Source organism: Capricornis sumatraensis, chromosome 4 (genome assembly GCF_032405125.1).
Source record: "Capricornis sumatraensis isolate serow.1 chromosome 4, serow.2, whole genome shotgun sequence".
Lineage (NCBI taxonomy): Eukaryota > Metazoa > Chordata > Mammalia > Artiodactyla > Bovidae > Capricornis > Capricornis sumatraensis.
Window position 1 is genome coordinate 73,094,971 of NC_091072.1, and position 23,765 is coordinate 73,118,735.

General features: G+C 43.7%; 1 protein-coding gene across 1 annotated transcript in view; it reads right to left on the reverse strand.

Moving 5' to 3' along the window:
• Positions 1-23,765, reverse strand: part of SLC4A8 (solute carrier family 4 member 8) — an 82,291-nt gene that overhangs the window by 26,216 nt on the left and 32,310 nt on the right. The window contains exons 11-17 of the mRNA XM_068971422.1: positions 23,394-23,494; positions 16,828-17,002; positions 16,095-16,228; positions 14,759-15,004; positions 8,791-8,896; positions 8,022-8,183; positions 988-1,101 (exon numbers count right to left, since the gene is read on the reverse strand). Coding sequence (XP_068827523.1) covers positions 988-1,101; positions 8,022-8,183; positions 8,791-8,896; positions 14,759-15,004; positions 16,095-16,228; positions 16,828-17,002; positions 23,394-23,494 — 1,038 coding nt within the window. The remainder of the gene's footprint in view (positions 1-987; positions 1,102-8,021; positions 8,184-8,790; positions 8,897-14,758; positions 15,005-16,094; positions 16,229-16,827; positions 17,003-23,393; positions 23,495-23,765) is intronic.

Genomic DNA, 23,765 nt, shown 5'->3' on the forward strand with positions numbered 1-23,765 from the left:
CCGCGGGCCTGCGTTCCCGGCTTCCTGCTACTCCCCAGCCTCTCCGCCCACTCCCTCCTCTCCTGGCTCCTCTCCACTCCCCCAGGACACCCAGGTTTCCTCTTCTCTCCACCCTGTGGGGATCTGTGGAACTGAGCTCAGCTGTTCTATCTTCTGTTTCCTCAGTAGGTACCACCAAACTGAAACAGATTCGAGTCCCCATGTTTAGATCATCTGTTTTACTTTTTGTATAGATTTTTGGATCAACAGTATTGATTATAGACAGATATACAAGCAATGAATTAGGGTTGAAGAGAGGTCACGATTACTCTGGTGGGAGCCCTAGAAGGAGGGTGAAGCTCCTCCACCGCCTCACCTCCTCGTGGGGCAAGATACTTGAGGACCAGGACTGAGGCCTACAAAGAGCCTTTTCACCCTTCCTGACTTCCTAAGACAGCTGATGCTCAATGAAGTGCTGTGAACCAGAACTTGTTCCAGAGACCCACATTCCCACAGTCTTTGGTATATGTTTATATAACTATAAATATTCCATTGTTTTATTTTTTAAATTATTTATTTGGCTGCACTGGATCTTATTAATAGCTGTGGCATGGAAACTCTTGGTTGAGCCATGTGGGATCTAGTTCCCTGACCAGGGATCGAACCCAGCCCCCTGAATTGGGAGTATGGAGTTCTAGCCACTGGACCACCAGGCAAGTTCCCACATTTCATTGTTATAAATCTTCACATTTTAAAGACAATAAATGGCATTAAGAAAATAAATAAGGCTTTTCATTCATTAAACAACATTAGGTTTTCTGACTTTTCTGATTTGAACTCAGTCAAGCCTGAAGAGTTTGCTTTTCTGCATGGTATGGTGTGAGCAGCACGACTCAGATTTAGAGGACCACAAAACACATGATTAGGATAAGGAGAGGCCCCTGAAATAACTCGGGATCAGATTCTATGAACTACATAATGGCACCAAGTACCCTAAGATCTGTTTACCTTGAACACACTGGGAACCTGAAGCTTGGGTGATGGGACTCCAATCAAAAAATCAATAATCACCATTGTGAAGATAGTGAGGAAAACGGCAAAGTCACTCACCATGGAGCGGACCTGGCAGGAAAAAGGATCGGAGATGTGTTACAGTGGATTAAACCCAATAGAAAAGACTCAGGTATTGTAAAATGCTTAAACATGCTCAGAAGAATGATTTAATTTTATTGGTCAATTAATATAAGCATATTTAAACAACAGAACTATGTTAACATGCCCAAATTAATACCACCAAAGTGTGGGTATCATAAGGGAGAATGAATCCTCTGACAAATTCTCCTGGGACCCACTCCAAACTCTGAGTTCTGTTTAGAGAATCTGGGCCCAGCATTTAGGGACTATCTCTGAGAACCTGGGATAAGATTTCCTGGGACCAACAAGATCCAGCTGTACCCAGACCTCGCAGCAGCACCAACTCCTCTTTGCTCTCAGCCCCAGCATCAAATCCATACGCAAGTACTGTTGGCTCTGCTTTTAGCTCATGCCCACAGTCTGACCCCTTCTCACCACCCCATAGCTCCCAACCAGATCAGAGGCACCAGCAGCTCTTGTCTCTGTAGCTGCAGCAGACTCCTAACCCTGCCTCTGTCCTTAGGTAAACCTGCTGGAATGAGCATTCAAAACACAAGTCAGATCATGTCACCCTTCTACCAAAACCCTGAAATGCCTCTTCATTTCACGGAACTAAAAAGCCCAGAGACCTCCTTGGCCAGCGGGGCCCACACACATCTGATATCATTACTACTCTGACCCAGGTCCTAATGCTCCCCAGCTCACTCTGCCTGTCCCAGCCACACAGCCCTCCTTGCTGTTTCTTACTCACGCCAGACTCTCCCACCTGAGGGCCTTTGCACTTGCTCATCCCTTTGCCTCAGCGGCTTTTCCTCCAGGTGCCTCCATGGGCAGCTCCTCCTTTACGGCCACTCAAGTATCACAGCTCCCACTTAATCGTCTCTCACGGTCACCACCCGCCACCCTAGCACTTCCTGTGCGCCTTTCCTACGTTTCTTTTCTCCAAAGCCCCTCAGCACCATGTTGCCCCTAAGAGGACTGACTACCCGATTTTATAGTTTTGTAGCTTGAATAAAACACAGTCCCCCTCAGTGTCTAGTGCCCACTGTATGCCCACCTTAATCTGAGCTTCCAACAAGACTGAGCCAGATATAACATCTGGCCAGATATACATGGCCACATGTAACATCACTGATACCTTAACCTGGCTTTGCTTTCTTTTGAAACGTGAGGTTTCTAGCTCCCCTTCCCTGGTTTTTTTAGTTCTCCTCTGAACGTCACATAAATTCTCTGAACATGTAGCTGCCCTACCAAGAAGCCCATCCTGGGGCCCAGGGTCCTTCTCTTCTCTGAACTCCTGTGGCACTTATATCCCAGGATGGCATCCATCTAACGACTGCTATCTCCTATGGGCCTGGTTGTTTCATGGGTTTTCCCTTCCTATTGATGACAGGGACACTCTCTCTCTCTCTCTCTCTCTCTCTCTATATATATATATATATATATATACATACACACACACACACACACACACACACACACATTAGAGGATAATTACTTCACAGCATTGGAAGGTTTCTGCCATACATCAACACAAATCAGCCATAGGTACACATATGTCCCCTCCCTCTCAAACTCCTATCCCACCTCCCTCCCCATCCCACTCCTTTAGGCTGTCACAGAGCACCGGCTTTGAGTTCCCTGCATCACTCAGCAAACTTCTACTATCTATTTTACATACGGCAATGTGTATGTTTCAAGGCTATTCTCTCACATCATCCCACCTTCTCCTTCACCACTATGTTCAAAAGTCTGTTCTTCATGTCTGTGTTGCCTTTGCCACCCTGCAAGTAGGAATAAAACTACCATATGAGAAGCTAAAGGAGAAAAGGAAAGATATACCCATTTGAATGCAGAGTTCCAAAGAATAGCAAGGAGAAATAAGAAAGCCTTCCTAAGTGAACAATGCAAAAAACTAGAGGAAAATAATAGAATGAGAAAGACTAGAGATCTCAAGAAAATTAAGAGATACCAAGGGAATATTTCATGCAAAGATGGACACAATAAAGGACAGAAATGTTATGGACTTAACAGAAGCAGACAATATTAAGAAGAGGTGGCAACAATACACAGAAGAACTATACAAAAGAGATCTTAATGACCCAGATAACCGTGATGGTGTGATCACTCACCTAGAGCCAGACATCCTGGAATGTAAAATCAAGTGGGCCTTAGGAAGCATCACTACGAACAAAGCTAGTGGAGGTGATGGAATTCCAGCTGAGCTATTTTAAATCCTAAATGATGATGCTGTTAAAGTGTTGCACTCAATATGCCAGTAAATTTGAAAAACTCAGCAGTGGCTGCAGGACTGAAAAAGTGAGTTTTCATCCCAATCCCAAAGAAAGGCAATGCCAAAGAATGCTCAAACTACTGCACACTTGCACTCATCTCACACGCTAGCAAAGTAATGCTCAAAATTCTCCAACCCAGGCTTCAACAGCACATGAACCATGAACTTCCAGATGTTCAAGCTGGTTTTAGAAAAGGCAGAGGAACCAGAGATCAAATTGCCAACATCTGTTGGATCATTGAAAAAGCAAGAGAGTTCCAGAAAAACACCTACTTCTGCTTTATTGATTATGCCAAAGCTTTTGACTGTGTAGCTCACAACAAACTGTGGAAAACTCTTCAAGAGATGGGATTACCAGTCCACTGACCTGCCTCCTGAGAAATCTGTATGCAGGTCAAGAAGCAACAGTTAGAACCAAACATGGAACAACAGACTGGTTCCAAACTGGGAAAGGAGTACATCAAGGCTGTATATTGTCACCCTGCTTATTTAAGTTCTATGCAGAGTACATCATGCAAAATGCCGGGCTTGAAGAAGCATAAGCTGGAATCAAGATTGCCGGGGGAAGTATCAGTAACCTCAGATATGCATATGACACCACCATTATGGCAGAAAGTGAAGAAGAACTAAAGAGCCTGATGAAAGTGAAAGAGGAAAGTGAAAAAGCTGGCTTAAAATTCAACATTCAAAAAACAAAGATCATGGCATCCAGTTGCAAATAGATGGGGCAACAACGGAAACAGTGAGAAACTTTATTTTGGGGGGCTCCGAAATCACTGCAGATAGTGACTGCAGCCATAAAATTAAAAGATGCTTGTTCCTTGGCAGAAAAAGCTATGACCAACCTAGAGAGCATATTAAAAAGCAGAGATATTACTTTGCCAACAAAGGTCCTTCTAGTCAAAGCTATGGTTTTTCTAGTAGTCATGTATGGATGTGAGAGCTGGACTATAAAGAAAGAGCTGGACTCTTGAACTGTGGTGTTGGAGAAGACTCTTTGAGAGTCCCTGGGACAGCAAGGAGATCCAACCAGTCCATCCTAAAGTAAAATCAGTCCTGAATATTCACTGGAAGGACTGATGCTGAAGCTGAAATTCCAATACATTGGCCACCTGATGTGAAGAACTGACTCATTGGAAAAGACTCTGATGCTGGGAAAGATTGAAGGCAGGAGGAGAAGAGGACGACAGAGGATGAGATGGTTGGATGGCATCATGGACTTGATGGACATGAGTTTGTGTCCATCAGGAGTTGATGAACAGGGAAGCCTGTCATGCTGCAGTCTATGGGGTGGCGAAGAGTCTGACACTACTGAGCGACTGAGTTTAGCTGATGACCCAGCAATCCCGGGCATATACCCTGAGGAAACAATAATTGAAAAAGACACATGTACCCCAGTGTTCATTGCAGGACGATTTACAGTAGGCAGGACATGGAAGCAACCTAGACGTCCATCAACAGATGAGTATATAAGGAAGTTGTTGTATATATACACAATAGAATATTACTCAGCTATAAACAGGAATGCATTTGAGTCCATTCTAAAAAGGTGGATGAACCTAGAGCTTATTACAGAGTGAAATCGGAAAGAGAAAGAGAAATATCATATATTAATGCATACCTATGGACTCCAGAAAGGTGGTACTGATGATCCTACTTGCAGAGCAGCAAAGGAGACACAGACATGTCTATTTTTAAATTATATAGTAACTTTCAGTTCAGTTCAGTTTAGTCGCTCAGTCGTGTCTGACTCTCTGCGACCCCATGAATCACAGCACGCCAGGCCTCCCTGTTCATCACCATCTCCCAGAGTTCACTCAGACTCACGTCCATAGAGTCCGTGATGCCATCCAGCCATCTCATCCTCTGTCGTCCCCTTCTCCTCCTGCCCCCAATCCCTCCCAGCATCAGAGTCTTTTCCAATGAGTCCACTCTTCGCATGAGGTGGCAAAAGTACTGGAGCTTCAGCTTTAGCATCATTCCTTCCAAAGAAATCCCAGTCCTTAGAATGGACTGGTTGGATCTCCTTGCAGTCCAAGAGACTCTCAAGAGTCTTCTCCAACACCACAGTTCAAAAGCATCAATTCTTTGGCGCTCAGCTTTCTTCACAGGCCAACTCTCACATCCATATGTGACCACAGGAAAAACCATAGCCTTGACTAGATGGACCTTAGTCGGCAAAGTAATGTCTCTGCTTTTGAATATACTATCTAGGTTGGTCATAACTTTCCTTCCAAGGAGTAAGCGTCTTTTAATTTCATGGCTGCAATCACCATCTGCAGTGATTTTGGAGCCCAAAAAAATAAAGTCTGACACTGTTTCCACTGTTTCCCCATCTATTTCCCATGAAGTGATGGGACCGGATGCCATGATCTTCGTTTTCTGAATGTTGAGCTTTAAGCCAACTTTTTCGCTCTCCTCTTTCACTTTCATCAAGAGGCTTTTTAGTTCCTCTTCACTTTCTGCCATAAGGGTGGGGTCATCTGCATATCTGAGGTTATTGATATTTCTCCCAGCAATCTTGATTCCAGCTTGTGCTTCTTCCAGTCCAGCATTTTTCATGATGTACTCTGCATAGAACTTAAATAAGCAGGGTGACAATATACAGCCTTGACGTACTCCTTTTCCTATTTGGAACCAGTCTGTTGTTCCATGTCCAGTTCTAACTGTTGCTTCCAGACCTGCATACAGATTTCTCAAGACGCAGGTCAGGTGGTCTGGTATTCCCATCTCTCTCAGAATTTTCCACAGTTTATTGTGATCCACACAGTCAAAGGCTTTGGCATAGTCAATAAAGCAGAAATAGATGTTTTTCTGGAACTCTCTTGCTTCATGATCCAGCGGATGTTGGCAATTTGATCTCTGGTTCCTCTGCCTTTTCTAAAACCAGCTTGAACATCAGGGAGTTCACGGTTCACGTATTGCTGAAGCCTGGCTTGGAGAATTTTGAGCATTACTTTACTAGCATGTGAGATGAGTGCAATTGTGCAGTAGTTTGAGCATTCTTTGGCACTGACTTTCTTTGGGATTGCAATGAAAACTGACCTTTTCCAGTCCTGTGGCCCCTGCTGAGTTTTCCAAATTTGCTGGCATATTGAGTGCAGCACTTTCACAGCATCATCTTTCAGGATTTGAAACAGCTCAACTGTAATTCCATCACCTCCACTAGCTTTGTTCGTAGTGATGCTTTCTAAGTCCCACTTGACTTCACATTCCAAGATGTCTGGCTCTAGATTAGTGATTGCATCATCATGATTATCTGGGTTGTGAAGATCTTTTTTGTACAGTTCTTCCGTGTATTCTTGCCACCTCTTCTTAACATCTTCTGCTTCTGTTAGGTCCATACCATTTCTGTCCTTTATCGAGCCCATCTTTGCATGAAATGTTCCCTTGGTATCTCTAATTTTCTTGAAGAGATCTCTAGTAACTTTACTGAGATATAATTCACATGTTTTACAGTTTATCATTTTTTAATTGAAGTATACTTGATTTACAGTGTTTCAGGTGTACAAAAAAGTGATTCAATTTCATATATATATTATTCTTCAGGTTCTTTTCCATTATACGTTAATTACAAGACACTGAGTAGAGTTCCCTGTGCTATACAGCAGGTCCTTGTTTGTCTATTTTATATGTAGTAGTGTGTGTATCTGTTACAGAGACAACATTTTAAGCTTCTTTTGCATCCCCTATTTCACTTAAGCCAGGCTTAAGTAGCAAGTAGTCAGTACACAACTGCCACCTGTTCATTTTATGTCCAGACCGGAAACAACAACTTATTTAGAAATTATTTATTTAGACAACTTATTTAGAAACAACAACTTATTTAGAACTGCAGCCTCCACCTGCCCTCCATGCAGCTTCCCTTAACCACTGTGTAGACTGACTGTCATCTAAGAATGTGTTGTTGTCTTGAATGTATACACAGAAAATGTCTCATCAACTGATACCCCCACTCATTCACACATCCTGCTTTGCATATCTGACTGATAAAAGCCTCACACACAGAAAAACCACCATTTCCTCCTGATCTTAGCTCCTCCTCAAAGCAAAGATATCTTTAGTCCCTCTATGCCTGGCCTCTAATTCCACCCCGCCCAAACCAGTCATGAAACAACAATGCCGTCTGCATCAGGCAGAGGCAGTTGAGGCTTCAAACCATCATGCAAACCAAGTCAGGAGCATTTTGGCTGCTGCAGTCAATGTGCCCAGTGATTCCACAAGCTATTACTCGTCATCCCCAAGAGGAGACTCTGGGGTCCCCTACACATCCCAGGCAATCATCCCAATGTACTGTCTTCAGGTGCCAGTTCCAGCTACTGCTTGCAACATACCCCAGCATTCTGGAAATGAGATGTAATTGAACACGACGACCCCCTTAAACTCACCGGACACTTTTCAATCAAAAATTCTTAGGTATTAACCCCTCAGCCTACACCACACATCTATGAAAGAGGCTGTTGGACACAGGAAGAAGAGAAGGCCACGGCCTCCAGAATCAGGTCTTTTGGAGCTCTGCACCTGTCAGTGTACTCACAAGCAGCATGGAGGCTGAGAACGGATTCTGTGAGATTTGAAGTCTAACACAAAAGAAATGCAAGAGTGTGCTACCTACTCTGGTCGGGAAATAGCGACTCGTCTTGAACGTCTTCAAGGTGCTGGAAAGGATGAAGGTGGTGAAGAAGAGAATGCAGGACCAAAAGAGCACGTCAGGAGTATAGGGTCCGTGGTGGCCGCAGGCGGAGCCTGCGAACTCTCCGTGCATCTCCTGGCACTCCTGGAGGAACAGACAATCTGGCTGATGAAAGGCAGGCACGAGGGAGGAAACAGCGGCTGTCTCCTGACTGCCACTGTCATCCCAGGGTTGCTGGGACATGCAGGCTGCCTGTAGCCTCCACCTGCCCTCTGTGCAGCTGTGGGCTCTTGTTTGCATTTTGGGTGACTGCTTATGGTCCTAACTAAGACACTTTTGTAAATGAAATCAGAACTGTCCTGAGCAAACACGAGGTTCTGGGATGGCCCCAGCTATTGCACTGTTTTTATTACAGAGGACTTCCAAACTTGAATGTTCTTCCAGCCCCCACAAAACCTGGATCTGTCCCCTGATCCTCCCTGATTTCATTCCCACACATCCTCAGTGTAGGGTCACTGGGCAGGACATGTGTGGGAAAGAGGTACGAGGTCTTCTTCCTTTCCCTTTGTGTACAAGAGAATTCTGAAGGGAAAGGAAAGTCAGTTAAGAATTGTGTTCTAAAAAAACAAAACCAAAAAGCTTTATTTCTATCAATGCCAGAGTTTACTGAAGGGCTCCCCACTTCTACCTAGAAGGACCCCGTAAGCCCAGTGGGCAGAAGGCTGAGCTGCCTGGCAGCGCCCAGACTTACACTAACAGTCAGGTTGGCCCAGTGGACTTCTGTTGTCACGATGTTGTGATCCTTCCAGTACTGTAAAGTGTGATTGTTTGGATTCTCTGGGAGGATACACCTGCAGCTGAGGGGAAAAGAAGAAACATTCCTGAGAGAAGTAGCCAAGTATTCAAGTAAATGTTCTGAGCCATGACAGGGCCAAAGACATTGCCAAAGCCCATGCTATTTCTCCTTTGCCCACTTCAGATCCTTGAGGTTGGTCCTATTCATTGAGACTCAACTATACCCTGATTTTTCAGTCAGTCATTACTAAAATTGGGCTCATATCAGCATGTGGGTCTTCAGATATTGTGCTGACAATTTAGGCATCTGATGTGGTAATTCCCTTGCTTAGTTTCTATCTCTTGGGCTCTTCCTACAAAATTCATTCTATATAGCAAGGAGGACCAGATACCCCATTCAGCTCCCAATAGCCTCCCCAAGCCTAAATATTTTGTACCTTAAACCCCTATCACATTCTTGCTTTAAAATCAGAGCCTCCTGGAATCATGATGGAAACCACAACATTCTCCCTGGTAATATCCACTCTCCTGGTCATTCTCTGGCTCCCTGGCCTCATCTTGCATCCAAACCAGAGCAGACCAGACCTGTCCCACTGGCCACCATGTTGCTTCTCAGTCCCAGCATGCTTCACGCCTGTACTGGCTTCCAGTATACTCAACTAACTTGGCCGTTCCCAGCAACTTGGTTTCACCTCTGATTCTGCCAAGCATGCCTTCTAAGGATGTAGCGTGACAGGATTCAAATTCAAAAAGATCTCAATAGGTAATAACAATAGAAGGAAATCAACAAAACAGAGACAGAGAAAGCCATAAAGTACTCTATTTACGTATTAAAAAGATCAGTTCCAAACTTGGAAACAACAGAAATGTTCCTCAGAGGGTGAATGTATGTACGGTAGTACCTCCAGACAATCGACTGTTATTCAGTGCTAAAATGAAATGAGCCACCAAGCCACAAGAAGACAAAGAAGACATTTAAGCGCATAGTATGAAGTGAATAAAGCCAGTCCGAAAAGCCTACGTGCTGTATGATTACAACTATATGACACAGCAGGAAAGGCAAAACTATGGAGTCAGAAGATCAGTGGTTGCCAGAGGTTGGGGTGAGGGGGCGGGATGAACAGGCAGGGCACAGAGGGTTCTTAGGGCAGAGAAACTATTCAGTAGGATGCTGTAACGGCAGATATGTCACTATACGTGTGTCGAAACCCACAGAATATACGATTCCAAGAGTGAACCCTAATGTAAACTCCGGATTATGGGTGATCATGATGTGTCATAGACTGCAACAAACATGTCACTCTGGTGATGGATGCTGAGAGTGGGGGAGACTGCACGGTGGGGGCCAGGAGGTATACGAGAACTGTCTGTACTTTGTGTTCAGTTCTGCTGTTATCCTAAAATTTGCTCTCAAAAAATTAACTCTATTTAAAAAATCAGTTACACACCTATTACCATAAAATCACTTAAAGAATTGGGGAGTTCTAGCTTTACAAATGGAGAAGGCAATGGCAACCCACTCCAGTACTCTTGCCTGGAAAATCTCATGGACGGAGGAGCCTGGAAGGCTGCAGGTCGGACACGACTGAGCGACTTTACTTTCACTTTTCACTTTCATGCATTGGAGAAGGAAATGGCAACCCACTCCAGTGTTCTTGCCTGGAGAATCCCAGGAACAGGGTAGCCTGGTGGGCTGCTGTCTATGGGGCAGCACAGAGTTGGACACGACTGAAGTGACTTAGCAGTAGCAGCTTTATAAAGGGCTTCCCTGGTGGTTCAGATGTAAAGAATCTGCCTGCAATATGAATCAACAGTGGAATGCAACTGAAATGTTAAAAAAAATACCATCTTGGCGCTTCCCTGGTGACTCAGTGGTAAAGAATTGCCTGCCAATGTAGGAGACACCGGTTCAGTCCCTCATCCAGGAAGATCCCACACGCCAAGGTGCCACTAAGCCTGTGCACCACAACCATCAACCCTGTGCTCTAGAGCCCAGGAACCACTACCAAGCCTGTGTGCTGCAACTACTGACACCCGCTCGGACCAGAGCCTCTGCTCCACCAGGGAAGCCGCCACAATGGGAAGCCTGCACACCACATCCCGAGTGACCCCAGGCCTCTGCAACTGGAGAAAGCCCAAGCGGCAACGAAGACCCAGACAGCCGAAAAGAAACAAAATTAGTTTTTAAAGAAAATACTGTCTTGAGCTTTGTTAACAAGGAATTTCAGTATCCAAGGCCAAAGCCTACACAGTCCAGAGCTGGTCACTTTGTCTGTCTTCTCCCACTTGGACATAAATTCATGAGGGTAGAACTTTTGCCTGTCATGTTCACTGCTATGTTTCCAGGCTCTAAACAGTGCTGGGCACATAGTAGGTGCTCAGTGAATATTTGTTAAATGAATAAATGAATGATTAAAAAAGTTCAAAGAATGAACCTTCCTCCAACACCAATCAGAAATCCACTAGGTTTCAAAGATTATATTCCCTGACGGTGATTACTTCATAATAAAATAATTTTTAAATTCTAATACATATTTAAGGAGTTATTTTTAAAGTGTGAATAAGGGATAGCTAGAATCTAGAAAAGTGTATTGAGGCTGGCTGGCAGGCATCTCCACACAGTGTGCCTTCTGCTCAGGCAGTTTCAGACTGATATTGTTCACTTCACAACCAGACCTTCCACATCAGAATGGTACAACCAGAACGGAGGGAACTTGATGTACAAAGCTAAAGGATAGGGAGAATTCTCTTTAGTCATAATTCAGAGAACACGATTCCCAAGAAGAAATGTTTACAGGACCAGACTCTCCTAGAAGGATAAAGACACAGTGAAACTGTCTTTTTTTCAACTTAGCCAAACTATATTGAATAAGTGAAAAAAAAGTTGAAATCTAGGTAAGTAAGTAGATTTTGTGTGTGTGTGTGTTCATTCTAGAAAGTCATGTAGGTCTTCAGAGAATCACTCAACTTTTCCTTCAGCATTATTGTTTGGTGCATAGGCTTGGATCACTATGATGCTGAATGGCCTGCCCTGGAAATGAACCAAGGTCATTCGGTCATTTTTGAGCTTGCACCCAAGTATTGCATTTCATACTCTTTCACTGACTATGAGGGCTACTCCATTTCTTCTAAGGGATTCTCACCCAGAGTAGTAGATATAATGGTCATCTGAATTAATTTACTCATTCCTGTCCATTTTAGCTCACTGATTCTAAGATAGCGATGTTCACTCTTGCCATCTCCTGCTTAACCACACATCCAATTTGCCTTGATTCATGGACCTAATGTTCTGGGTCCCTATACAATATTGTTCTTTATAGCATCAGACTTTACTTTCACCATCAGACATATCCACAACTGAGTGTTGTTTTTGCTTTGGCCCAGCTGCATCATTCTATCTGGAGTTATTAGCAAATTCCATCTACTCTTCTCCAGTAGCATATTGGACACCTTCTGACCTGGGGGGGCTCATTTTCCAGTGTCATATCTTTTTGCCTTTTCATACTGCTCATGGGGTTCTTGTGGCAAGAATACTGGAGTGTCCTTTTCATCATAGGGGATTGGAATACAAAAGGAGAAAGTCAAGAGATACCTGGAGTTACAGGCAAGTTTGGCCTTGGAGTACAAAATGAAACAGGGCAAAGGCTAACAGAGCTATGTCAAGAGAACACACTGGACATAGTAAACACCCTCTTTCCAACAACATAGAGGTGACTCAACACACGGACATCACCAGATGGTCAATACTGAAATCAGAATGATTATATTCCTTGCAGCATAAGATGGAGAAGCTCTATACAGTCAGTAAAAACAAGACCTGGAGCTGAATGTGGCTCAGATCATTAGTTTCTTATTGTAAAATTCAGTCTTATATTGAATAAAGTAGGGAAAAATACTAGGCCATTCAGGTATGATCTGAATCAAATCCCTTATGATTATACAGTGGAGGTGATAAATAGATTCAAGGGATTAGATCTGGTAGACAGAGTGCCTGAAGAACCAAGGACAGAGGTTTTTAACACTGTACAGGAGGCAGTGACCAAAACCATCCTAAAGAGGAATGCAAGAAGGCAAAGCGGTTGTGTGAGGAGGCTTTACAAATAGCTGAGGAAAGAAGAGAAGGAAAAAGCAAGGGAGAAAGGAACGATATATCCAACTGAATGCAGAATTCCAGAGAATAGCAAGGAGAGATAAGAAGCCTTCTTAAGCAATACAAAAAAAGAGAGGAAAATAATACAGTGGAAAGACTAGAGATCTCTTCAAGAAAACTGGAGATATCAAGGGAATACTCAAGTAAACTGCGAGTCAAGAAGCAACAGTTAGAACCTTATTATGGAACAATGAACTGGTTCCCAGTTGGGAAAGGAGTACATCAAAGCTATATGTGACCCTGTTTATTTAACTTCTATGCAGAGTACATCATGCGAAATGCTGGGCTGGATGAATCATAAGCTGGAATCAAGACTGCCAGGAGAAATATTAACAACTTCATATATGCATATGATACCACTCTAATGGCAAAAGGTGAAGAGGAACTAAAGAGCTTCTTGATGAACGTGGAAAAGCTGGCTTTAAACTCAACATTCAAAAATGAAGATCCAGCCCCACCATTTCATGGCAAATAGGGAAAAAGTGGAAGCAGTGACAGATTTTATTTTCTTGGGCTCCAAGATCACTGCAGATGGTGACTGCAGCCATGAAATTAAAAAATGCTTGCTCCTTGGAGGAAAGCTATAACAAACCTAGACAGTATATTGAAAAGCAAAGACACCATTTTGCTGACAAAGGTCCGTATAGTCAAAGTTATGGTTTTTCCAGTAGTCATGTACAGACATGAGAGTTGGACCTTAAAGAAGACTGAGCACTGAAGAATTGATGCTTTAAATTGTGGTGCTGGAGAAGACTCTTAAGAGTCCCTTGGACAGTAAGGAGATGAAACCAGTCAATCCTAAAGGAAATCAGTCCTGAATATTCATTAGAAGGACTGGCGCTGATACTGAAGCTCCAATATTTTGGCCATCTGATGCGAAGAGCTGACTCATTGGAAAAGACCCTGATGTTTGGAAAGACTGAAGGCAGGAGGAGAAGGTGCAACAGAGGATGAGACTGTTAGGTAGTGTCACTGCCTCAGTGGACATGAATTTGAGCAAATTCTGGGAGATAGTGAAGGACATGGGAGCCTGGCATGCTGCAGTCCATGGTGCTGCAAAGAGTTGGACACAATTTGGCAACTGAACAACAAAGTAGATTTCTAGACCTTTTGGATACAGAGTAAGAGACCTATGGATCTATAAGGAATTATTAATATTTTCTACCTAATGATTCCTAAGAGTAGCCTATATATACTCACAGAGAATGTGATATGGTCCAAAGCCTCACAAGTTTTTGCAAAAAGAAGTTCTTCCCAACAACTAACTTAAATTCTCCTTGCTACACTTGCAGTCTATTTCTGTCTCAGTGCCTGGACCCAAAAGACATACTCTGGAAAGCATTTCTCAAGTCCTCTCTGATTCTTACTCTTAATCTATCTTCCCCATCATTGTCTTAAAAAAATTTTATGTGGGCAATTTTTAAAATCTTTGTTGAATTTATTACAATATTCTTCTCTTTTATGTTTTGGATTTTTGGCTGTGAGGCATGTGGGATCTTAGCTCCCTGGCCAGGGATTGAACCCACACCCTGCGCTTTGGAAGGTGGAGTTTTTACCAATGGTCCACCAGGGAAGTTCCCCCATCATCACTTTTGACTGTTCTCCTCTGGCAGACCCCCAGGTCTCCACATTCATGTCCAAGCTCTGTTTCCCAGAGGGCCAACACACTTCCTTAACAGAAGCTACAAGTCCCGCATGGCATGCTACCTCAGCCATTATACTCAGGCCCTTCACTTTAGTTTTTTAAAAATAAAAGAAGCAGAAGCATACTCACTAATACAGGCTAAGGTGGTCCAGCTGGCTGTGCATGTGGATGGGGTAGGTCTCTGCCAGGTGAATCAGCTTTTCTATTGCCTCATAGATGAAAATAATGCAAATCAGGGAGGCAAATGCTTCTTCAGTGAAGCGAGTAATGTAGCAGACGAGGGAACTGGCATCAGTTGCCACAAGGACAATACACAGGAAGGCAGTCCACAGTCCAATACAAGCTCGCAGGGAGAGGTATGAAAGAGCGTAGTCTCTGAAACAAGACCAAAGTTCATCAAAAGTCAGTGAATGGCGCTGCATTCTGACCCGCTGCATTACAGGCAAGGGGCAGAAATGTGGTTAATTCAGCTGCTACTGTCAGTTCCAGTACTGCAAGCTAATCTGTCCCTGATTCTGACTGCACTTTACTCCTGAAGGCTGTCTTGGGACCATTGCGACAAAGATTTGCTTTACAGGTAGTATTTCCCACAGCAAGGACAGGGACAGTGGAGGAGGAGCAAACTGTCCACTGCCCACTTCTGCCATTCCTGCCCGATGTGGTTAAGATCCTCTCCCAACAGTTGAGGAGGAAGAGCTGGTCCTTGCTCCACGTGCTCCTACTTCTAATACACAATGAAAGAAAGGTTTACAGGAAAATGAGGGCGTTGCTGACTCCCCACCAACAATCAGAATATAAAGGGGGAGTATTAACTCAAATTAAAAATTGACTGGAACAGACTTAGAGATATCAAAAACAAACTTATGGCTACCTAAGGGGAATCATGAAGAGGGAGAAATAAATCAGGAGTTTGGGATGCACATACACACATTACTATATATACATATAACAGATAACCAACAAGGGCCTACTATATAGCACAGGGCACTCTACTCAATATTCCATGATAACCTATATAAGAAAAGAACCTGAAAAAGAATGAATATAGGTATATGCATAACTGAATCACTTTGCTTACAACTGAAACTAACACAATATTGAAATTCAGCTACACTCCAATTTAAAATTTTTAAAAATCCACACAATTAAAAAATTAATTTCTTTACAAGAAAAATTGACTGGAAATGGAAATTGAGTTTTCATTAGGAAACTTTCATTAGGAGTTTGGATTAGCTAGGGAAAGTGCTTTTAAAGATACAAAGTCAAAAAAGTCAAAAGTTGAGGGACATTAATAAAGCTCTCAGGGCCAGGAGATCTGCTATTTTAGGTATGGTCCTACCTGGGGGCAGGGTGACAGACCACAGGACGCTTTTGCCTGCTGACACTCTAGTAGGACCCTAACATTCAAACCTAAATAGCAAACTAACACATCCAGATAGGGTTTTCAGAAAACCAAATATCTTACTTGCAGAATTTGAACAAAATCTTTTCAAACACAAGCACTGGCCCAGTACTTCCCAGGATGGTAAGAGCCTGGCCGGCAAACAAGGAATAGGCGATCCCAGTCATGGAGGCTCCAAACAAGGATTCAATCGCACTCTACAGAGGGAAAAAAATCATCAGAGTCCACAGCCCATCTGAAATGAGTGACACAGGATTATATACATTCTTAACTTAGCTCTCCAATGCACCTGACAAGCCACTTGTTTGTATTTTGTCTCAGCAAGAGTGATATGTACATAGTCTAATCCTCTTGTAAATGGATACTGCTTCAATAATTTAGGTCCCCAAATCTATCTACATATGACTCCTTAACAAGTCTACTATGCACAACTCAATTCATTATTTATAAATATACACAGAAAGCACAATGATACCATTCACATTATGGGTTGTCATACAGAGTCACCTTAAATCTTATTTTCAGATGACATCAATATATAATTTTCTATCCCTGGAGCAATGGGGAATACAACAGGGCAGTCGGCTACCTAAACTGATATGCAGGCAGAAAAGGGTCTGTTCTAAAGGGAGAGCGGTGTGGCTCATTGGCGTGAAGTCAGACGACTATGTAATTCAGCAGGAAGAAACCAATCTCTTCAGTCCACACCCAGGGAATTTTCCTCCCAGTAGACTTGGTTGCCGTCATAATATTTTTACTCTCATTTGGGACCATTAGAAGTGGCAAAAGTTCTTACTATGCGCCCCTCGGTGGCTTCTCCAAGCAATCCCCCAAAGGTGATGACAGGCGACATGCAGGCACAGTACAGGAACAGAAAGGAGGCCAAGCACTGTAAGCTGAGGGCATCCCGGTAGTCACTCCAGTACCAGGGGGCCTTCCGCTTGATGTCCAGCACCAAGCCCCCAAAAAGCCTGCAGAAACACGGCAGACAGGTGTCTAATGCAGTCCCTCTCCCACTAAAGCAAGTCAACAGAGCACATTCGAAAGCACTTCCAATGTGCTCTGTATGGAGGTTAAAAATTGGCTTCAGTTTGACCCCAAGCACAAGAGATCTCTCTGGGGCCAGCATGGATTCTGGCCATGTTCCAACATGGATTCTATTTACAATCAAAGGCATGAATTTGAATGATTATCCCAAGCATAAAAATAATTAATTTGCTATGCATAACACCCATTCAATAAAAAGTTCCCAAAATTTAACATGAAGTGAAGTATTAGGTTCAAACTTCAAATTCTGAGCTGTTAGGAAGCAATGAACAAAACTATCATGGTATTAAATCTGTTAGTTTTATTATCTGTTTTCTAGATGAAAAGCCCCTATCCAAAATCACTGCCGATGGTGACTGCAGCCATGAAATTAAAAGACGCTTACTCCTTGGAAGGAAAGTTATGACCAACCTAGATAGCATATTCAAAAGCAGAGACATTACTTTGCCAACAAAGGTCCATCTAGTCAAGGCTACAGTTTTTCCAGTAGTCATGTATGGATGTGAGAGTTGGACTGTGAAGAAAGCTGAGTGCCGAAGAACAGATGCTTTTGAACTGTGGTGTTGGAGAAGACTCTTGAGGGTCCCTTGGACTGCAAGCAGATCCAACCAGTCCATTCTAAAGATCAGTCCTGGGATTTCTTTGGAAGGACTGATGTTGAAGCTGAAACTCCAGTACTTTGGCCACCTCATGCGAAGAGTTGACTCATTGGAAAAGACTCTGATGCTGGGAGGGATTGGGGGCAGGAGGAGAAGGGGACGACAGAGGATGAGATAGCTGGATGGCATCACCGACTTGATGGACGTGAGTCTGAGTGAAGTCCGGGAGTTGGTGATGGTAAGGGAGGCCTGGCACGCTGCAGTTCATAGGGTCACAGAGAGTCGGACACAACTGAGCGACTGAACTGAACTGAACTGACATGTATATTCTTACTCTGAACTACCCACCTTACTCAAGAAATCAGCATAATCATTCATGCAGTTGCCAAGTAGTAACAGATACTTCATGCCAAGCACTGTGCCAGGTGTTAGAGATGCAACAGTAGCAAGGCAAACACAGCCCTTTCTCTCTAGGGTGAACAGTCTGGCACAGGGGACAGACAGCGTTGTGAGGGTGCCATGGCTGCAAAGAACAAGGAGGGCATTTCAGCTGGGACTCGAGAATGGACCAGGAGTACCAGATGAGGCAGAGGGGCTGGAGTGGATGGCGCCTAGAGGCGAGAGCGCTTGGCCTGTTCAAGGTGCTGAAAGAGTTATGACTGGATAAGGCAATGTGAGGGGTAATATCAATAGACAAGGCTAGAGATGTTGGACAAGCTAAGTCACAGAGGACCTTATAAAAAAGAATCAGGAATTTATCCCAACAGTGTGTCAAGCAGTGAAGGACTTTAAACAGGGAAGCAGCATAAGTAAGCAGGCATTCTGAAAGGATCACTCCAGTGAGAGTGTCATGAATGGAACATGGGGTAAGGCTGAAGGCTGTGGGTTGGAAAGAGAATCGGGTGCCAATTAGGAGGCAGAATCAACAGAACTTGGTGGCAGGACTTCAAGATCCCTCTCCACTTCCCAAGGACGAGAAAAATCAAGAGTGAGATGTCCTTCACCAAGAAGGAGGAGTATGTCCAGACAGGGGCAATTTTTAAAGAGTGGAGTCATTGAAGAGAGTCATTCAGCATTCTACAGGGCAAATTACCTACTTCTACACATGAATGGCACAGAAAAAAAAAAAAGAGGAGGAGGCCTGTTATAGAACGGGAACATACTAATGCAATGCAAACCTCCACTGGATCCTGTGTCAACCGACTTTAAAAGGATGTTGCCAAGACAATCACAGAAAGGTGAATATGGACTAAGCATGAGACAATGTAAACAACTGTTGTTAATTTTATTAGATTTCATAACGGAATGATAGCTGTTTTTTAAAATGTCCTTATCGAACAGAGATACCTGCTCAAGTAGTTACAGGTGAAATGACATGTAACTGGTGATTTGGCTTAAAATAATCTAGAAAACATAAAAATAAAACAAGTAGTGAAGAAACAGATGAAACAAGATTGGCAAAATGTTGGTAACTATTGACGGGCACATGGGGGTTCATTACAGTTTCCTCTCTTCTTGTTTATGTTTGAAATGTTCTATACTGAAAACTAAAACACACCAATCTACTCTCTCATGAAAGGAGGCTTAGCTAGTTCTTTCTTTCTCTGTGCTCAGGGGCCTAGAGGTGTCCTACGAGGCCTGGGATCTGTATGTATGCCTGAGGAGAAGGCCGAGCCAGCTCTCCTCCTCCATTCAAAAGCTCACTCTCCGTGGGATGAACTGAGAGAGTAGTTTTGACATATACATATTACCGTGTGTAAAACAGACAGCTAGTGGGAAGCTCCTGTATGGCACAGGGAGCTTAGTTTGGTGCCCTGTGATGACCTAGAAGGGTAGAACGGTAGTCGGGGTTGGGGGAGACTCAAGAGGGAGGGAATACACGTATACATGTAGCTGATTCATAGTTGTTGTATAACAGAAACTAACGCAACATTGTAAAGCACTTACACTCCAATTTAAAGCAAAATAAAAGCTCCCTCTTTCATCTAGCCAGGTCAAATGCGTATGCAGATGGACACAGGGCACACACTCTTTTATCTGATCCACTTGCTCTTCTGGTTTGCAGGGCACAGTTGGAACTTACTCTTCCTCAACCTACAGCAGTAACATCACAGTCTGGGCCTGGGTCTAGAGGAGAGAGGCAAAGTCAGCCTTGTGACCTGCTTTGGTTTTAGCCTGTCTGGCAGGCCTCGCTGAGGTAAGGAGCTATCTACAGGGTCTAACCTAGAGCATGGGAGTTCCACCTCAGGGTTTGGGACCCAGTTTACAGTTTGTAATAAAATGTCACTTGGTCTTGCTTTCCCCTCTGAGGAGATAGCCCCTCAAGGACCTTATGAGCAGCCAGAATTAATTCGGGGCAACAAGATTTTCCAGGTCCTTAGCCAACATAGCATTACCTCCCAAACACCAATGACCTTCCTCTGAGGGGTATTATTCTGGGAGAATAACCTTCTGCAGCAGTGAGCCTCACCCTACGATGCTGCCATGATTGGTCCTCCTGGATGCATGAGGCTCATTATTCAGGAGGAGTGTCTATGAGTAACAGGCAAAAGATTTATGTGAAATGGATTTATAAGAAGCCATAGAAAGGAAGGACATCTGTCTGCCTAGCAGTGATTGAAAGGGGAGAGAAAAGATCTGAGGCTCCTATTGATGGTATAACATAAATTAACAAAATGATTTCAAATCCTGATTTGGAATCTGTCTCATTTCCCACTCATACAGACCCTAATCAAGTTATCTGGCACAGACAATAATCAGACATGGATGCTTTCCTCCACATATTTGAGACTTCCTTTCCCTTTCAATACTATCCTTGATGTTCAAGTTTGGGGCAGCAGGAGGCACACAGGGCCACAAATTTACGCTTGAAGCCAGAAAGGACTTACCTGTGAGGAGGGCCACTAGGCTCTAGAGCACTAATTAGGAAGACCTCTGGGGAGGGTTTTAGGGACAGGCCAGCCAGGTTTTAGAGACAGGCCAGTCATCCAATTGTCTGCTGTGCCTGGAAAGAAACCTATTTCAAGTGGGGCTGGGATCATCAAGATAGTAACTCCCAATTCTTTTCTTCATCAACCCTTCCTCAAAGTGGCTTCTCCAATGAGGTACACCAATCTACTTGGGAAAACCCCTCAGCAGAGCATCCTCTGTGCTGTGAAGCTTCTGGCCTAGGAACTCTAGTCAGACTTTGCTCTTCACTCTACATGGGAATGCCTCAGAGTCATGACCTATCGTCAACATCAGGGAGGCCCAAGGCACTGTCTCAGCCCTGGCTTGGGAGGTCAGATCACACACAACTCAGACTGTTCTTAACTCTGCCTTCTCTCCTACCTTCTTAGAGCCTATACTACCATATCTTAAGGACCTCTCCATCTAACTAGGATGGCATCCCCAGGTTGGGCACCACCTCAAAGAAACACAGCTAAAGGTACAAATAATACAGAGTCCAGCTTAATATAGTTTTAGTCTGTGAAGTCCAGGAAGGCCCAGAAACCTCTAGGGTGTCCATCTCCAGAGGAAGGTTCATATTCCCCCCTACATACTTTGAGACTGGGAAAGGAGCCAGAGTTGGCATGAACTGTGAACTGTGATCCCCAATACGAGCTGAAAAAGCTACAAGAAGAAAGTCGCGTGTCTTGAGGTCTTTCCCTAAGGGCTCTGAGGGAAACTTCTGGAGCTCAGGAAGAGGCCCATCAAATAGAGTGAGGCTCTGAGTCTAGATGACCCTTGCTTCCAGCTCTGTCAATTCCAGCAGTTCCTCACTCGGCATTACGAAGAATATCCTCAACCCCATTTGAACTTGTGAGTAAAGGTACTGGGGGCTGGTGATTACGTGTGTGATGGTCCTGGCTATATGGGTTTTACTTTGGGGATGTCAGGCACCATTTCCCAGATTCTGTATCAGGTCTAGATATAGATCCAATGTAATGGGCTCCCAAACGCCCATGTGGAATTGATTGTAGGTGACCCTCCTCTAAAAAGCATGAGACCCTAGTTTATTCTCTTTTTGAAACCAAAAGAAAGCTGAGCTCTCATCTCTGCAAAGATCATGTGTTTGAAGGAAAGTTGTTGGCCTCATTTCTACTACTTTCAAACTCTCAGTCCTGAGTTGTGAACACCCTTTGTATTCAAAAGGATAAATCACAGCTTTGAAATTCTATCAAATCCATACCCAAGACTCTTCCCCTTAAAAAAGCACCACCTCCTTTAAGATAGTCTCAATTCTGGAAACTATTCTAAAGACAAATGTATCCTTTGAAATGCTTCTCAATACCAGGACTCCTCCGCCACAACTCAGACCTCTTCCAACTTTAAAGAAAATACGAACTTTACTTCTGGAACTTGATCCCTCTTTTCAGTGACCCCTTCCATCAAAGCGCTCCTCCTTTCCTCCAGTAATCCCTCCCAGAGCCCAGTTATCCTTCCACCCTTGAATACATTCCACCAGGCAGAATGAATTCTCCCTATCAACACTGCTAGTTAAATGCTATTCTGTCGGCTTCTCAGTTTCCTCTCCTGTCTGTCCCTGAGTTTTCGAGAGTGGAAAAATTAACACTCTCTGCAATTCAAAAAAACAAACAAATGTTGGGTTTCCGTTGGATGGAGTACTGAAGATAAAGAAATAAGGAAAGCAACTTTAAGGAAGGAAGAAAAAAATAGGCGAAAGCACTGGAGTAGACATTAAAGCTCCTTTCCGTCATCTGAGTCCTGTGCTGAGAGTCTCTGCCCAGCAGACCCTCTTAGACACAAGCACAACTTACAATGCCAGAACCATAATCCCAACCTTCTCCCACAACGTGGGGGACACCTCTGGATGCCACTCCAACAGCAAATCTCATTCTCTTTTACTACCTTCCTACCTGGAATATAAAACATCCCAGCTTGGGGACCCTCTTTCCTCATCTACCAGAGAACCTCCTCATTGGACATCTGTCCTTAAAATCTGGGCCCAGAAGAGTAAGTTGCCAATTCTCAGACACACCTAAAATAGTACTTATTTCCGTACCCCAAGGGGTTTCTTAACTTAAAATAACCATTTAATATTTATCCATGTCTTAACTTAAAATAACCATTTAATATTTATCCATGCCGTGTCCACTCGTGCTAAAGAACAGTCATCATTCTAATAGTCATTCGTTAGATAATAATTGTGTACCCACTCTATGCAGGGCACTGAACTGGGTGTTAGGAATATAATGGGGTCCCCGCCTTTAGGGAACAAACCCTTCTGGCAGGAAAGACATCAAATCAAGAAATAATAATAAAACATGACCAGGGCTATAACAGGGGACTGGGCTAAGGGTAGTAGCTGGGCAGGGGACAGGGCTCTAAGCTGTGATACCACACAGCACGAATAACCTAACCTCCTCTAAAGAGTGTCTTAGAAGACTCTCCAAAGGGACACCTAAGCTGAATCAAAGGACAAGAAGCAGTTAGCCTGGAAATGAAGAGGCGGAGGAATGTTCAAATCGGGTAGAACAATGTGTGGGAAAGATAGGAGGTGAGACAGAACATGGTAGGTGGTTTGAGAAACTTGAATGAGTGATACAGTATTTGATAGAATTGTAATATTTAATTGTCAGTGGTCCCATTTGAAAAGTCATTCCCAGCCAATAAAGATACTATAGAGAAGAAGGCTGAAAGCAAAGATGACTCACTTCTTTATACAGCTTCTGTCCAGTAAGCAGTATTAGCTGTGAAATATTCCAGAACTTACCGTCCGGTGCGCTGAAGCTCTGGGCCGCTGTGGCCCCCATGTGGCTCCGGTTCTATGTGGCAAATGTTTCCATTTGGAACTCCAGGCATTTTCCTTTTCTCCTTTTAACAGAGGACCACACAATTAGCAAAGTCAACCACCTATTCTGTCTTTCCTGCTATGGCGGAGGTAGGGGGGGTGGAAGCGTGGGAGATGGCGGGGATCAGGGTAGCATGAGAGAATCCAAAAGCAGCCCCCCAAATACCCAAGTGTTTCTTATAGCTTTCAGATGCATTTACTGATTTGGGACAGTTTATTGACTTTCCTGAAAAATACAAAAAACAACAAATAATTTCTCTTCCTCTCCACTGGTACCTGACTCTTGTCTTGTCC